General features: G+C 44.1%; 1 protein-coding gene across 11 annotated transcripts in view; it reads right to left on the reverse strand.

Moving 5' to 3' along the window:
- Positions 1-825: 825 nt before the first annotated feature.
- Positions 826-14504, reverse strand: part of LOC126998206 (glutaminase liver isoform, mitochondrial-like) — a 35866-nt gene continuing 22187 nt past the window's right edge. For 4 of the 11 annotated variants that reach the window (XM_050859682.1, XM_050859680.1, XM_050859678.1 and 1 more), the window contains 12 exons: positions 13068-13198; positions 12506-12635; positions 12067-12194; positions 10155-10270; positions 6780-6838; positions 6028-6060; positions 5367-5543; positions 4399-4575; positions 3628-3759; positions 3222-3379; positions 2689-2824; positions 826-1746 (listed from right to left, as the gene is read on the reverse strand). In XM_050859682.1, the coding sequence (XP_050715639.1) occupies positions 1570-1746; positions 2689-2824; positions 3222-3379; positions 3628-3759; positions 4399-4575; positions 5367-5543; positions 6028-6060; positions 6780-6838; positions 10155-10270; positions 12067-12194; positions 12506-12635; positions 13068-13198 (1554 nt within the window). In that variant the 3' untranslated portion in view covers positions 826-1569. Of the gene's footprint in view, positions 1747-2688; positions 2825-3221; positions 3380-3627; positions 3760-4398; positions 4576-5366; positions 5544-6027; positions 6061-6779; positions 6839-9457; positions 9574-10154; positions 10271-12066; positions 12195-12468; positions 12636-13067; positions 13199-14504 lie in introns of those variants that run through there. The other 7 variants (XM_050859679.1, XR_007752690.1, XM_050859681.1 and 4 more) reach the window with 7 other exon arrangements.

The raw sequence follows: 14504 nt of genomic DNA on the forward strand, positions 1-14504 counted from the left end.
GAGGGGAAGAAGGAGGGGGGGGATGAAGGGGTGCGAGAGGGGTGATAAGGGGGGTGGGGGGCAGGGAAAGGGATAGAGACAGTGAAATGTAAATAACTTCCTTGATGTGTGTGTGTGTGTGTGTGTGTGTGTGTGTGTGTGTGTGTGTGTGTGTGTGTGTGTGTGTGTGTGTGTATTTTTAGTGGTTGTGTTGAAACGTTTTGGGATTTATTTTAGCTGACTTTTTTGTGTTGTTCTAATTTTAACTCTCTCTCTCTCTCTCTCTCTCTCTCTCTCTCTCTCTCTCTCTCTCTCTCTCTCTCTCTCTCTCTCTCTCTCTCTCTCTCTCTCTCTCTCTCTCTCTCTCTCTCTCTCTCTCTCTCTCTCTCTCTCTATTCAAAATCTATCTCTCTCTCTCTCTCTCCTACGTTACTAACCTACCGAGTGAATACAGTACTAAGAAATATATTAAAATAATCTATATGTACCCAGTCGCTTCGCTCTCTAACAACAAAACAGAAGATATGTAAAGGCATTCCATATTTGCCTTGTCTTAAACATATACAAACTCTATACAGTGCACTATGTACCTCATGGACCTATAACAACACCCGGAACCGCTCATCTCCTCCGGCCAACAGCATACATCAGGGCTCAGTGGGTAGTATACAGACTCTAGGCCTTTGTGTTGCCCCTCCTGCCTTGCGTGAAACCAGAGTGGCGAGGTCGTTTCTCCGTTGGCTAGGTAACATACGAGAGGAAGATATAGGTGTTGGGACCGTGTGGGAGAGCGGTAGCCAACGCAAAATACATCTTACCAGTCTATGCACATACTCTTCCTCCCTCCTTCAATATTAGCTTTAACTGGTTTATGATTGACTCTATCGTACCTTTATTTCAGTATCAACACTTCCTCAACACCCACTAGATGCACTATTCCTCCCTTCTTCCATATTAGTCTTTATCTGATGCGTGACTTTTTTTTATATCCCTGCCTATAGCGGCCCGTCATGGCGCAGGCAATTTTTTTTTTATAGTGGCGCCACCTATACTTGGCTCATGCTGCCCCCCGGAACTCATTTTTTTATTCACTTTTCACTTGGACGGTTTCTTCTAGAGTCCGGGTTGATGGGTGGTCTTCAGGACAGCATGTGGGTAGTCTTAGGCCACTCGGCGGTGACTGAAAAATCCCAGGTGGTAGCGTGGGGATTCGAATCGACGTTGTCCATGACGTGATGAATGCTGGGCCCGCACGATACCACTCAGCCACCGCCTACCCGTACCATACACATGCTATCCCTTCCTTTCTTCCATACTAACCTAACTGATGTGTGACTGACAATATGGCTCCTTTATTACAACGTCAACATTTCCTCAACTTGCCTTACACACACTATCCTTTCCTACATCCATATAAGACTGATGTATGACCGACAATAACAACCTTTCCTCAACACTCTCTGCACATGCTCTCCCTCCCTCCTTTCCTGTTAACCTTTTTCTGATGTGCGAGCGACAATACGATGCCCTCAACTGACATGTATTTACACCGTGGCACCAGACCTAAGTACAAAACATATCCTAGTGTCTTTAAGTGCTTTGAGGGGCCACCAGCATCCCGCTAGTCTGGTTGTTGAGCGCCATGAAGTCTTTGTAGGATATTGGCAGCTCGATGTTTTTCCTCTTGCAGCATTCCTTGATGATCCGGAGACAAACGGGGCGGTCGAAGCTCTCGGCGTCGTCCAGTGGCGTCCTGTCCCATCGGTCCTGCGGGAGGGGGTGAGAGTTGGGTTAGGTGTGCGTGTAATCTTCTACAGAGCTTTTGTATATATGGTGAAAGAGTAGCTTAGATGTAATACCTGTTTTTCCTATACTTATCGTCATATTCAAGAGTGAGGGAGTGACAGTTGGGTTAGGTGGACGTTATTATCTTCTACTGAGCTTTTGTATATATGGTGAAAGGGTAGCTTAGATGTAGTACCTGTTTTTCCTATACTTATCGTCATATTAAAGAGTGAGGGGGTGACAGTTGGGTTAGGTGGACTTTATTATCTTCTACTGAGCTTTTGTATACATGGTGAAAGAGTAGCTTAGATGTAGGACCTGTTTTTCTTATACTTATCGTCATATTAAAGAGAGGAGAACCGGGGAAAGGGTATTAAGGGGAAGAGAACCACAATCTAAAAATACACATTCGGTCCACGCATATGATTCTACAGATTTACCTCCAGGCTCTTGTCTTCCCATGGATAAAACTAAAATTAAAGGGATAACTCATATGTGACGTGTAGAACGCAAGTAAAAGGTAGCGGAAACAAGGCGCCTCGAGCTCTAATCCTTGAAACACGAACCAAGAATGGGGCGATTGTGTATTCTTAGACTGTGCGTAAAAAAGGAACCCAGACAGTGAAGAGCTAGATCAGGGAGTGCCGTTACGAAGGCAAAACTCCCAACCTTGAACTGAACTGAATTAAAGAGAAGAGAACTTAATGCCCAACCCAGACAGCAAGAATGAGACGACTGTGTATTCTTAGACTGTGCGTAGAAAAAGGGACCCAGACAGTGAGGAGCTATATCAAGGAGTGCCGTTACGAAGACAAAACTCCCAACCTTGAACTGAACTGAATTATAGAGAAGAAAACTTAATGCCCAGCCCAGACAAGGGTAAGGCACTATCCTGACTCTTGAGGCGTGCCGGGCCGTGGTTACCTTGGGCAGTGGGAAGACGTTGCACCTGTTGACGAGGAAGTCCACCACTTCGTCATGCCCCTCCGAGGTGGCCACGTGGAGGGCGGTGCGGCCGTCGTAGTCCTTTGCCTGCATGTCCGTGCCCGCGAGGGAGTGGCTGATGGGACAAGACGTGGATCAGAGAATTCATAGAAAACAGAAGTGCTAATCAGTGAAAATGTGTCAAGAGAGCTGCTGGTGCGCACTTCAACACACTCCCCAACCTAAACTGACCACATCCTTTTCAAACCCTTGCTGTCCTGTCCTCTATGTGTGGGAGCTGTGTTTAGTGGGCTATTTTCAACGTCTTTGCTGTTTCTTTGACCTAATTTTGTATTCAAGAGCAGCGTATCAACACACATTCCCAACATAAGCTGACCACGATCTGACCACGACTGAAAACTCCTCCAAACCTCTTTATGGGCGAGTAGTGTTTCGTGGGGTGTTCTCAAAGGTCTTACTGCCCCCATGAGCTGCCTTCCTAACTATAAACAAAGATCATGGCTCCTCCTTACCGTCTGAGCGCTGAGATGTCCCCGGCGGCAGCGGAGAAGAGGAGGTCAAAGAGGATTTGCGCCTTGGACTCAGCCTTGGTGGTGCGCGGGTCCTGCTTGGACTTCGAGTAGCCTCTCAGGTTGTCGAAGTTGTGGAAGTTGAAGCGAGACACCATTTCCTGAGGCAGAGGCGGATGACCCGTGAATTAATGAAGAGCAAAGATGAATAGATGGAGGAAAAGAAATACACCAAATGGAAGGTCTACTGACTCTACTACATACACTCCATAAAGGTCTTACAAACACGCTTAGATTTATGTTGTCAGCTTGGGTCAGACTTAAGTGAACAGACTATCGTAATGATGTATTGTAACTATAACTGATCCTATAAGTGGTAACAATTCTATAACCCGATTCAATTCCTTACCATGCAGAACTGGACCCCACGGCAGGAGTTCCCATTGGAGTCGAGGGGCGGCGACCAGAGACAGATGCCCATGGTGTTAGGGACGACCAGGAGGACACAACCTGATACACCTGACTTCGCCGGCAACCCAACCTGCGGAGGAACCAGCATGGGGTGAGTGAGGGGATGGTGAAGGTGGTGGTGGTGTGAGTGTTGCAGTAGTAGTAGTAGTAGTAGTAGTAGTAGTAGTAGTAGTAGCAGTGTCTTATGTAGGGTTGGGCAGGTCTAGAAACATTGTATATCTCCATTTAACCTTCAGTTCTTTATAGGCCTCGCTAAATGATCTTTGGAATTGTTATGATCAGGTTCAGTCGTGTTGTTGTTGTTGTTGCTGTTGGTGGTGGTTGTTGGGGAAAAGAGAGAACACAGACGTAACAGAAAATTGAAATCCAAAAAGTGAAACCAAGAACTCTGAACTCACTGGGAAGGAAAAATAAATTAGATACAAGACACAACAGACAAATTAAGACGAACACACAAGAAAACTGAAATCCAAGAAGTGAAACCAAGGACTCTGAACTCACTGGGAAGGAAAAATGAATTAGATACAAGACACAACAGACAAATTAAGACGAACACACAAGAAAACTGAAATCCAAGAAGTGAAACAAAGGACTCTGAACACACTAGGAAGGAAAAAAAAGACACAAGACACAATAAACAAGGTAGGAAGAAGACGAACACACAAGAAAACTGAAATCCAACAAACGAACCAAAAACCTTCGAACTCACTTGGAAGGCGAACTGTCCCGAGTAGTTATACATCCCGCAGGAGTGCATGAGGGTGAGTGTGTTCCGTATGGCGTCCACGGTGAGCACTGGGTCGCCGGTTAGGGGGTTGAGGCCGCCGTTAGCTAGTGTGGCCGCCATCACCGCCCCGGACTCCGCCGTGATCTCCATTGAACAGAGCTGAGGGTGGAGTAGGATGAGATAGAGGGAAGGGAAGGGAAAATATGGACGTTAGATAAAGAAATAGCAGAAGAAAGAAAGAAAGAAAGGACAAAGGACAAGAAGAAAGAAAGATAAAAGAAGGAAAGGAAGAAGGGGAAGGGAAATATGGACGTTAGATAAAGAAATAGCAGAAGAAAGAAAGAAAGAAAGGACGAAGGACAAGAAGAAAGACAAAGAAAGAAAGAAAAAAGAAGGAAAGAAAGAAGGGGAAGGGAAAATGTGGAGTTGTGGACGTTAGATAAAGAAATAGAAAAAGAAAGAAAAAGAAAGAAAGAAAGAAAGGACGAAGGACAAGAAGAAAGAGAAAAAGAAGGAAAGGAATAAGGGGAAGGGAAAATGTGGAGTTGTGGACGTTAGATAAAGAAATAGAAAAAGAAAGAAAAAGAAAGAAAGAAAGAAAGGACAAAGGACAAGAAGAAAGAGAAAGAAAGAAAAAAGGAAAGGAAGAAGGAAAGGGGGAAGAAGATGATGAAGTAGAAGAGAAAGAAGTAGAAGATGAAGAAGAAATAGAAGATGATGATTATGATGATGAAAAAGAAGAACAAGATGAAGAAAAACAAGAACAAGAACAAGAGAAAGGAGAGGAAGACGAAGAAAAAGAAGAGGAAAAAGAGGAAGAAGAAGAAGAAGAAGAAAAATAATAATCTTACCATATCATGAGCATTATTTCTACCAGTTTTAGGAGCGAGATAAAATAAGAACACTCCCTCATTAAGACAACATTCCCTCATTAAGACCAACCAACATACCTGAAAGTAGAAATCCAGGGACTCGTGCAGCTTGTGGTTAGGCGGGAAGCACTTGTTCTCCCTCATGAAGTAGGCGAGCGCGAAGTTGCGGTCCGAGCATTCTTTTTCTGAGAGGAAGACCGAGTTGTTGAAGCCCAGATACTCGTCCCCGGCCAGGCGCTTGTACACCTTGAACATCTGCGGGACAAAGAGGTGAACATGAGTGCCTTGTCCAGCGCCAGAAGGTATTGTAAGGATGTTAAGCGAGAAGGGGAAGAAGAACAAGAAGAAGAACAAGGAGAAGAAGAAAAGAACAAGAAGGAGACAGAAGAAACCCAAGAGAAAACGAAGAACAAGAACAAGTAGAAAAAGAAAAATAATAAGAAGAAGAAGCAGACAAAGAAGAAAACGAAGACAAAACGAAGAACAATGAGAAGAAAAATAAGAAGGAGACGAAGAAGAAAACAAAGAAAAAAACAAAAACAACAACTAGAAGAAAAAGAACAACAACATCAAGTAGAAAAAGAAAGAAAAGAAGAGGTTTTAGTACAAGTGACTTCAATCTCTTTTTACATTATGGATTCCGGTCAATACGAGATGAACGCAAATCCTATATATTCCACTTACAATTAGGAACCACAATTAGGTACATCGGACAATCAAATCACTGAATTATACTCACATAGTCAAACCGGTCTGCCGCCGAGAGTTCAGGCTGAAAAAAAACAAAAGAAGGTTATAGGATTGACCAACCTACTAATTCATGTTTTATTTGGCAAGTAGTGTTGGCCATTCATTTCTTGCCTCTTCCTATTTTCCCTCCTCTATCTCTTCCCTATTTCCTATTTTTTCCTATTTTTCCTTCTCTTCCTATTTTCCCTCTTTGAAATCATGAGCAAAGTGGAAATGGAAGTCTAGCAGTATCAGTCATTCACTCGTAGTTCCTTTTCGTCGCCCCCAAAAGCAAAGCACACCACTGTTACCAGATCATCGTACTCAGATCATCGAATTTACCGGTTTCTGATCCATAACTATTGCCCAGAAACACCAGTAATCAACCATTTTAACCCGTCCGCTGCGATTGGCACGGATTTCGCCTTCACTGGTAGCCTGGTAACATATGCTCCCAGGTCTTTCTCTGCCTCTGTGGTGGGTAGTGGAGTGTTTCCCATGTGGTATTGGTATGCTGGATTTCCCCTCCCAAGATGCATGACCTGACATTTTTCTTCACTAAATTGGAGCAGCCACTTTTTGTTCCACTCCTGTAGCTTGGTGATGTCTTCTTGTAGGAAATCTGCATCCAAGGGGTTAATGATAACTATATATAAAGTCAGTTATTGGGGTGGAGGAGACGGTTTTTCGGTGGGAAGTCGGCAAATATAAGAGCCTGGGTACGACAATCTGGCAACGTTGAAATTTAGCCCACACACTAACCTTGATAATCGCCGATGTCATGATGGCCCCGGAGTTGATCATCGGGTTGTGAGGCTTGTCTGGAGGAGAGGAAGAGGAGGGGTGTGGTTAGGGATCAGTGCAGTGCTTTGGCTTGTTATATACTACGGTTTTCTTATAATATGTCCAACTCAGAACTATGGATATTTTTTACAGTTTACTTTTATTTCATGTGTGTGTCTTAGACCAGTGCAGTGCTGTGGGTTTATGAATATACATTGTTGCTTGGGTGTCCAATGCAGAAGTCTTGATATTCTTGTTTTATTTCGTATGTTTAGTGGTGACGTGGTTTTTTTTTTTTTTTTTTTTTTTTTTACATCTCAGCCTATAGCGCCTGTAGGCTTTCTTCACGGGCCTAGCTGGTGGTCTGCCCAAACCCGTCATGGCGCAGGCAATTTTTTATAGTGGCGCCAGTTATGCTTGGATAGTAATGGTTACTGCTTATGCTCATGCAAAAGCCAGCCCCCTCCACTACTACTACTACTACTACTACTGCTACTGCTACTACTACTGCTACTGCTACTACTACTACTACTACTACTACTACTACTACTACTACTACTACTACTACTTGTTAATGTCAGTAGAAACAAACACATCATGCACAATGGATTCTTAACACAAACCTTAGTGTGGACAGCAGGAACACGCACACAAACACACAAACACACACACACACACACACACACACACACACACACACACACACACACACACACACACACACACACACACACACACACACACACACACATCGCTTAGCATGGGCACTGTCACCCAAACACCCTTCACTTTAGACGGTCATAAGCTGGTGGTTTAGGGAGGGGGGGGGAGCAGGGGGACGAGGCAGTGATGAGGGGATGAGGTTAAGGATAAGGAAACACAGACTTTAACTGTCGGAAGAGGCATTAAGGTTTGTGTACGGTCATTTAAGTCAGCTGAGACGTCCTGCTTTGTATATTTAGTTCATCCCGTATTTCCGTAATGGCTTGTTTTATCATTGTGGGTTTCAATAATTTGCATACGTTTATCCATATTCTAATTCGTGGACGGAGATTTGCTTTCTTCGCCCACTCAGTCTATCCTGGTTTGTATGTTTAATTTATCAGGTATTTCTGTAATGGCTTGTTGTATTATTCTGGATGTCAATAATTTGCATACGTTTATCCATATTCTAATTCGTGTTCCGTAATGGCTTGTTTTATTATTCTGGATGTCAATAATTTGCATACGTTTATCTGTCTTCTAATTCGTGAACGGAGATTTGCTTTGTCCGCCCACTCAGTCTACTCTGGTTTATATATTTGATTCATCACGTATTTCTTTAATGGCTTGTTTTATTATTCTGGGTTTCAATAATTTGCATACGTTTATCCATATTCTAATTCGTGGACGGAGATTTGCTTTCTTCGCCCACTCAGTCTATCCTGGTTTGTATGTTTAATTTATCAGGTATTTCTGTAATGGCTTGTTTTATTATTCTGGGTTTCAATAATTTGCTTACGTTTATCTTTTTTCTAATTCGTGGACGGAGATTTGGTTCCTTCGCCTACTCAGTCTACTCCCCTCGCATGAAGGCAGACACGGCAGCACCAACAGCATGAGATGAAGATGAACACCTCGATTGGTAGCATAAATATCAGCTGACTTTTCCCCTTCACGTTGATAAGATAAAGATAAAAAAACGAAAAGAGTGACAAGATCAGAGGATAGGAAAGACGGAGTGCGATAAAGAGGAAAGGGATGCGTTAGGAGGAGAAAAGGAGTTAGACATTGTACATACAGCAGAGTCTTGACTTTCATGTGGAATAAGGAATGTAGAGTTGTTGCTATTGTAAGGAAGGAACACTATAGGGAAGGGCAAGTCACTCATGCCACTGTTCCTATTTCCTCACTAACACATCTAAGAGTGAATTAATAGGAGCGAAACTAATACGCACCAGAAACACCTGATCACCAACCTTCAGTGAGTGCAGCCGAAGAATTATATCCAATGCAGGGAGAGCTGAGCCTTACTGAGTGGCTGTTCCTGCGCCTCTTTATATGACTGCTCCTTGCCTCACTCCTCACCTCCTACCCACTACTTTACTTTCCTTCCATCTTTATTTCTTCTCCCCTTAATGGTTACTGATCATTACAATCGGGCATTTAACTTTGAGAACCTCAGGATGCTAAGTGAAAGTTTTTTTTTTTTTTACAGCAGAGGAGACAGTTCAAGGACAAAAAAAAAAGGAAACAATAATGAAAAAAAAAGCCCGCTACTCAAATATGATCATTATCCTCCTTAGACTTTTTTGCCTCCTGAAACTGTGTTGGCACAAGGCTGGCCAGTAAAGGAAGAGTCAAGGCTCATCCCTGCCATCAGTGGTGGCAAGACAACACCAAACGTGAGAAAAAGTTCAGAATTTTGCTCTTTTGAGTATCGGAATTGTTAATATTGTGAAAGTCAACACTCTACCGTCCACAAGGCCAACAACTCTCAACAGGGCCAAGATGCATATGTTACGAATATCACACAACTACTAATCGTCACTGCTTGGCTTAGCTTCCCTACTCTGAGCAACAGAGGGAAAGGGACGGAGGAGAGGAAGTAGAGGAAGAGAAGCCTGAGGAGGACAGGGCGAGGGCAAGCAGGAGGCAGCATTAGCTTTTGAACGTACTGTCAGAGTCGAGACACAGCTCGTTGTGATAGCGCCCCGAAGGCTCCATACCCACGTAATAGTGAACCTTCTTAGTCCCAAGCAAGCCCACCGCTACAGCGTACATCATGGCGTAGCTGAGGGGAGAGTAGGGCGGCATTACCCCCTCGTGCTGAGGACTCCCTTCAGACTGCTGTCCTGACTGTCCGGCTGATAACACTCCTTACCTGTGGCTTGTGTGGCGTGGGATTATCTGGACCTTGCTTTTTAATCCTACATCATGATAGTCACTGGAAGCTCTACCACTGCACAGTATCAATGAACATAAGAAGAACCTGAGAAAATAAGAAGTCTGCAAGAGGCCAGCAGGGTCTTGCATAGAACATAAGGAGTCTGCAAGAGGCCAGTAGGGTTTTGCATAGAACATAAGAAGAACATAAGGAGTCTGCAAGAGGCCAGTAGGGTTTTGCATAGAACATAAGAAGAACATAAGCAGTCTGCAAGAGTTAGCACTGCACAGTAACAAAGAGCATGATAAAACATAAGAACAAAAAGTCTGCAAGAAGCCGGAAGGGTCTTGCAGCATATATATGAACCTAGTTATGATTGCAAATCCAGAGCAATCCCTCACCACCTCGGCCCCGCTGAGCCTGACGCCCCCACACCAGCAGCCTCGCCCATGCACATGCACCCTCCGCCTCGCCGCCACGCTACTCACTGTTATAATCAAGGACCAGTTCATTGAAGTAGCGTCCCGAGGGCTCCATCCCGACATACTTGTGCACGTACTCAGTGCCGTTCAGAGCCAGGCCGATGGCGTAAGTCAAAGGCTTGCTAGGGTCAGGCCGCCAAAGAGAAAAACATCCCGCTAAATATGACTGTCAGTCTCAAGAAAGTTCTGTATGTCAGCAAGACTCATAACCTGTCAAGAGGTGGCTGCAGCACCTTGGACTACCTGACACTGAACAGATGCTGAATGTCAGACTTGAAAGGTGTTGAGAATACAGCAATGGTGACCAAACCAGTGACGAGTTGAGGGATGTACCACTGAGTTATCAACAGGCACAACATGATTAGCAACTCTTTGAGAATTATATGCTTGAAAAGTTACTCACTCTGAAGAGATCTTTGAATAAGTGTAAGAGAGGAGGAAGTTATGTCTGGCAACACTGGGGTGAGGGGTGAGGAAGGGCAGGCAAGGCTAGCTTTAGGAGAACCTCAACCAAGCCTTGAATCTGGAGGAAGTGTGGTCGTGAGTCTCTCCCAGACAACACTTTGTCTTTAGAACAGGAACCATTTTTCTCCTTTATTCACTGAGAAGCCAGTTAATGTTTTTAATCATTTTATCAACGACTATAGTCTATGCCACCGCAGGGTACAGCAAGCCAGGCGTTAAGCCCCTCCCTGCAGACGATGACGGAAGAGCAAGGTCGCTCTGTTGTTGGTGATTGGTCACAGCTGACCCGATGGGGGTTGGGCAAAACCTGATGGAGAGTTGGCACTCAACAGCGCTTCCTTTTTTACTAAAATTACTTCATATTCGCTGTCACCTGGGGTGGAATTGACTATAGTAGCAAGCCTTAAGTAGTGCATGTGGCCAGTGTTGTGTGAGCCTTCCTCCAGATACCTCTCAGTCAGTTCCAAGGTGCTGAAACTTAGCTGTGTAGTAACCCCTTGCTGCTCGGCAGGCAGGAAACGCTGACTGCAGAAACAAGAGCCCCACAGACACATACAGGTCCACGTATACCCTACCTGACGCCTCGCACAGGAACGGCACCCACTAAAGGGAATGACTTAACATGCATGACTCGTACATATGTATACACTACCTGGCCTCAGACACGGGAACTGGACTGAAAGGACGGAGGAAGCACAGAAAATACGGAAGAAAGGGAAGAAAAGCAACACGCCTTCCAATTTCCTTATACCAGTCAAGTAAACATAATTGAAATTGGATTAGCTATTGTAGATCAGCACAACTTTTCAGCTATATATAGAGTGGAGTGGGAATCGATGGAGGAAGGAAGGAAAGAAGGAAGAACAGTATTGATGTATAATGATCTAAATTCCGCTTTCCCAGACATCCCCGCGACCTCTGCGTGTACGAAACACACGAGAAATTAATCCAGACCCGGAAAGGGAGGAACAGATGTTACCAGCGCCGGGGATCGAACCAGCGACCGGCCAGACAGGAAACCATGCTTCTGCTAATCTGGCTAAAGAGGTGCCCCGTGGCTGAGTGGGTTAGGGAAGGTTTTCCGTGTCAGGCGGGTCACCACAGATGCAACACCTTACTTATTTTCCTCCGTAGAACCAAATAGTACTGCAAACCACCTCAATGGGATCAACTCCTGTGTACCAGCACTTGTACCCTTGGAGTGCTGAGCCATTAGTGGAGGAAAGAGTTGCGCAAGAAGGATAATTGAAAGAAAACAATGAACTCAAGAAATAGGGAGGGAAGAGTTGCGCAAGAAGGAAAATTGAAAGAAAACAATGAACTCAAGAAAAAGCAAAGAGAAAAGGACCTGAGTGTTGTACAAGTGGAGGAAAGGAAAGTGATTTACAAGGACAGTAACCGAAAGACTAAAAAAAAATTAAGGTAAAGCAAAAGACAAGAATAAAGGACCAACCTGCAGGACTGTATGGTGAAGGGCACATCCACGTCGCCCAGGGAGAAGCGCTGGCCGTCCACGGTGCACACGGAAACACCCCAACACTTGGAGCTGAAGCGAGCCAGTTGAGGGATGTAGTGAGCGGGCTGCGGGGAAGGGGAGGACTTTTACGACGAAGAGGAGGAAACATTTGAAGCATTTATTTATAGCTACAGTTGTATATTAGTTTCCTTTGTATGTACATTGTTATTGTTGTTGTTGTTGTTGTTTTACCTCTGCAGCTTGCCTATAGGAGGAGGAGATATAGAAGAAGGAACTGAAGGAGGAGAAGCCGTATTTTCTTTTTTGTTACTATCTTATGTGTTGTTGATATATGTCTATAATATCTCTAACTGTTTCCACGTATAGGTCATGTATTACCAAGTTGCTGGGGGAGAAAGAAGTGCCCGCGCCTTACCCTGCCGGAGTGGTTGGCGTGGCAGAGGGTGTAAATGTCTTCAATCTGCTTACAGAATCCCTGGAAGTCTGGGATGACGAAGGAGCCAGAGAACGCGCGAACCACCACCTCCAGGTTCTCCGAGATGATGCTGACGAGGCGAGGGAGAAGAGAGAAGGAAGGACGGAGGGTGAGTATTGAGAGCTTCAGTGATGTTAAGTAGAGGATGGTCATGCTTTTAATGTCTATCTATCTATATCTATCTATCTGTGTACCTATCTATCTGCCTGTCTATTGTGAGCTACGGTAGTGATTGATTGATTAATATTGATGATCCAGATGTATTTTTTCTCTCTCTGTTTCTCTATTTATTTATCTGTCTATTTATCTAATGGGAAAAGGTTAGAATCATAAGCTGCTGCAGTGATGTATAGATGATATAGGTGTATATACTCTATCTATCTATCTCTTTATCTATATCTATCTATCTTTAGGGGGAAGATCAGTACATATTCCGATATTCGCCTCTTTCTCTCTATCTATCTATCTATCTATCTATCTATCTATCTATCCATCTGTTTACCTCATGAAAGTGTCGTAGTCAACCTCGAGGGTGACGAATTCGGTGCCCAGGTTGTCTTGCAGCTTCTTGAGGTTGTCCCGGGTCTGCTTGAGGCGAGGGTCGGTGGGCCGCATCCCTGTCGCCGTCAGTCCCTACGAACGGGTTAAGAAACACGTGTACAGGAGACCCTTCACTCACCTCGTCTCTTGTTAAAGGTTGTCTTGTGATGGGTGGGAAAGGGAAGTGAGAAAATGTGATAGAGTGAAAAGGGAAGTGCAGAAAATGAGATCAAATGAAAAAATGAAAGGGAAAAGTGGGAAAATGGGAGGGAAAAGTGGAAAAATGGGAGGGAAAAGTGGAAAATGAGAGGAAAAAGTGGAAGAATGAGAGTAAAAGTGAAAAAAATTAGTCGAAAGTGGAAGAATGAGAAGGATTAGTTAAAAATGATTGGGGAAAATGGGAAAATGAGATGGAAAAGTGGGAAAATGCGAGTGAAAAGTGGAATATCGGTAGGGAAAAGTGGGAACATGAGAGGAAGAAGTGGAAGAATGAGAGGAAAAGTTAAATAAATTAGTCGAAAGTGGAAGAATGAGAAGAGAAAGTGGAAAAGTGGGAAGGGGGGAAAACAGAAAAGGAGAGAAAGAAAAGTTGATAAAATTGATAGAGGGAAAGTAGAAAGTGAGAAATGAAAGAGGAAAGTAGAAAAATAAGTGGCCAGCCAAGGAGTATCACAAGACTAGGAGGAGTGCCAAGTAAGCCAAGTATAATTAGTAGAAGTATTCGAATTAGCATTATTAGTATTACATAAGTGGACCAGGCACCTTAACAATCCCATTCAAACTACGTAATAAAGGCTCAATCATCCCTCCATCCCTGCCTCGTATCTATAATTTAATCAGAGCAGAAACGGTGATAATTTTGGAGCCCTTGTTGACGCCTGGCTCCTCCCGCTGTGCTTGTTCTAACCAGGCCAAGAACAGGTACATCGTGGCGCGCTTTCTATATTTGTACCTTCGCGGGAAACCTGTCAACATGCATCACCCGACCTTGAGAGGGGGAGGAAAGAGAGGAGGAAGGTTCGTATTTTGAAACATTTTGGGACTTTCTTTGATCTAGCTTTCCTTCTATTTCCTTTCCTTGCCTCCTCCTTCTATTTTCTTTATGTTAGTTTTTCCCATCTTTTTTTTCTGTTTCATTCATGTTGTTTTCTCTTAGTGCATGCGTGTTATTTCCCGAGCTAGGATACTGTAAAGCGGAGGGGAGGTTAGCATAAGAGGAGGACGATATGAACTCTCAGAGGAACACACAGAGTCCCTCCCTTCAACCAACTCTCCTTTCCTTCTCTTTCCTCTCCCCTTTTACCTTACTGTCTTCAATCCTACACCTCCCTTAACCTTCCCTCTCCTCACACCCACATTTGATAAGGCTTTCGTAGTGGTTGTGGTGGGTGGCTCCATG

Source organism: Eriocheir sinensis, chromosome 13 (genome assembly GCF_024679095.1).
Source record: "Eriocheir sinensis breed Jianghai 21 chromosome 13, ASM2467909v1, whole genome shotgun sequence".
In the NCBI taxonomy this organism is placed as follows: domain Eukaryota; kingdom Metazoa; phylum Arthropoda; class Malacostraca; order Decapoda; family Varunidae; genus Eriocheir; species Eriocheir sinensis.